The sequence below is a fragment of the Montipora foliosa genome, chromosome 2 (assembly GCF_036669935.1).
Source record: "Montipora foliosa isolate CH-2021 chromosome 2, ASM3666993v2, whole genome shotgun sequence".
NCBI classification, from domain to species: domain Eukaryota; kingdom Metazoa; phylum Cnidaria; class Anthozoa; order Scleractinia; family Acroporidae; genus Montipora; species Montipora foliosa.
This window is the reverse complement of record NC_090870.1, coordinates 17701643-17703741: the sequence shown is the minus strand read 5'-3', so window position 1 is coordinate 17703741 and position 2099 is coordinate 17701643. Positions and strand designations below refer to the sequence as shown.

Below are 2099 nucleotides of genomic sequence, written 5' to 3'. Positions count from 1 at the left end.
ATTTTGTGTACTTTATTTATGTCACGAGCTCGATGTGTGAGCGGCAAATCGTATCGTACGATGATTTGAACAAAGGAGTTGATGAAAATTTCAAGTCATGTGCTCACCTCCCGGCAGTTCATTGCGCAAATTTTGAATGTTTTCCTTTAGACGTTTCCAGTTCTCTGCGTGAGTCGGTTCGTGATGTGTTGAAAATCACTATTAAAATGGCAGGTGAAGTGATGTTACGTGTGTAGTAACAAGAAACAACTGCCAACAGAATAATGTTAATTAAACTATTTTCAATTTTCAGATATATCTAACTCCGATTTCCGCGCTCGCATGGTGAAAATAACTCGCCCACTCCCCCATGGGTTACCTTTGTGCGTCATGCGAATGATTTTCACGTGACCAGTACAGGTAGACTTAAGAAAAAATTTGGTGCAAGGAAGTTGGCTCTCCATCAAAATGTGTGTTTACACTCCCGAACTGGAAGTGAAAACAAGGATGTTGGTTTATCTCGCTGATATTTTTTATCGGGCGGAAAAATTGTAGTGCTTCAGAATTGAAAGGTCAGCGAACAGTCGTTGTACTAAATCTTCTTAAATGAGTACTTACCTATTTTGTTCTTTTCTCTTCCTTTACAGCTAACTAGTTCATCATGACCGTGTGCATCGGGAGCAAACAAAAAATCACATGGAGAACACGAATTTGTTACGGTGTTGGTCACATTTTGAACGATTTGTGTGCGTCAATGTGGTTCACCTACTTCTTGGTCTACCTCCACAGAGTTGTGGAGTTTTCCAATGTGGCGGCCGGAACCCTTCTCTTGATCGGACAAGTTGCTGATGCTATTGCAACACCGTTCGTTGGAGTCGAGTCGGATAAAACCGGAGATTGTAGATATGGCCGGCGAAAAAGTTGGCATCTTGTTGGAGTTCTCTGCGTTGCCTGTTCGTTCCCCTTTGTTTTCAACCTTTGCATTTACTGTGAAAACGCATCTTCCTGGGCTCAGTTCATTTACTATGTGCCATTCATTGTGGTGTTCCAGTTTGGCTGGGCATCTACGCAAATCTCTCATTTGAGCTTAATTCCAGAATTGACTGATCAAGAAACTGAGAAAGTCACCTTGAATGCTATACGGTGAGGTTTTGTTACTTCATAAATACAAATGTAGTTACATAAGGGCTTTCGCCCAGGTCTTGAATTCCGTAGAAAAGACTCGAGAAATTGACATGCGAACTTGTTCAGCAGGCAATTTATAATGTCACAGTGAGGAGATATCTAAAATGGCAAAATAAACAAAAAAGTTTTGGTTTGGGGGCACAGGCAGCCCAAGCTCGGTATACGATTTATAGAATTTGTATGAGAAAATTAACTTTAAGCTTATAGATGCTAAAATAATTTTATTTTATTTTATTTAATTTTTACAATTTAATGGCATCAAAGGTAATACATACAAATAAGAATAATATTAATAGCCATATGGATAATCCGTAAAGGAGTCCAGGACCCCATAAAAAAAAAAAAAACAGATCACCAATGAATATATACTAATACAAAATACAAGAATACAGTAGTAAAATCGAAATAAAATCAATAATTCAACTCTGGATAACTAATTTAATGTATTGTCCAATAAAAACGTCTTAACTCCCCGCTTAAAAATATTTACACTTACTGCCTTACAAATATCATAGGGCAGAAGATTCCAGGAGTCAACTATCCTGTGAAAAAAACTATATTTGAGTGGATTTGTTCTTGCATATTTCTTTTTAAGAGATAAATCATCATATTTCCTAAATGAGTAATGATCAGCATCAGAATAAAAATCAACATAAGAATCAATATTGATGTTACTTATTCCATAGAGACCTTTATATAAAAAAATAACATCAGCTAGAATTCTCCTATTTTTAAGTGACATCAAATTTAGCTTCTTTAAACAGGTCTCATAATTGTCGTCAGTCTTCAAAAGGAACTTGGTTGCTCTTCTTTGTACTTTTTCAATTTTTTGGGTATAGGGTGACCATACCACAGAGCAGTACTCAACATTCGATTGAACCAATGCGCAGTAGAGAGTTCTCAGAGTCTTAGTATCGTCCAGACCTCTACATGTC

General features: G+C 37.0%; 1 protein-coding gene across 1 annotated transcript in view; it reads left to right on the top strand.

Moving 5' to 3' along the window:
• The first annotated feature begins 389 nt into the window (after positions 1-389).
• The window catches only part of LOC137992587 (major facilitator superfamily domain-containing protein 12-like), a 27721-nt gene continuing 26011 nt past the window's right edge, over positions 390-2099 (top strand). Inside the window, exons 1-2 of the mRNA XM_068838000.1 lie at positions 390-551; positions 627-1122. Of these exons, the coding sequence (XP_068694101.1) occupies positions 641-1122 (482 nt within the window). The 5' untranslated portion in view covers positions 390-551; positions 627-640. The remainder of the gene's footprint in view (positions 552-626; positions 1123-2099) is intronic.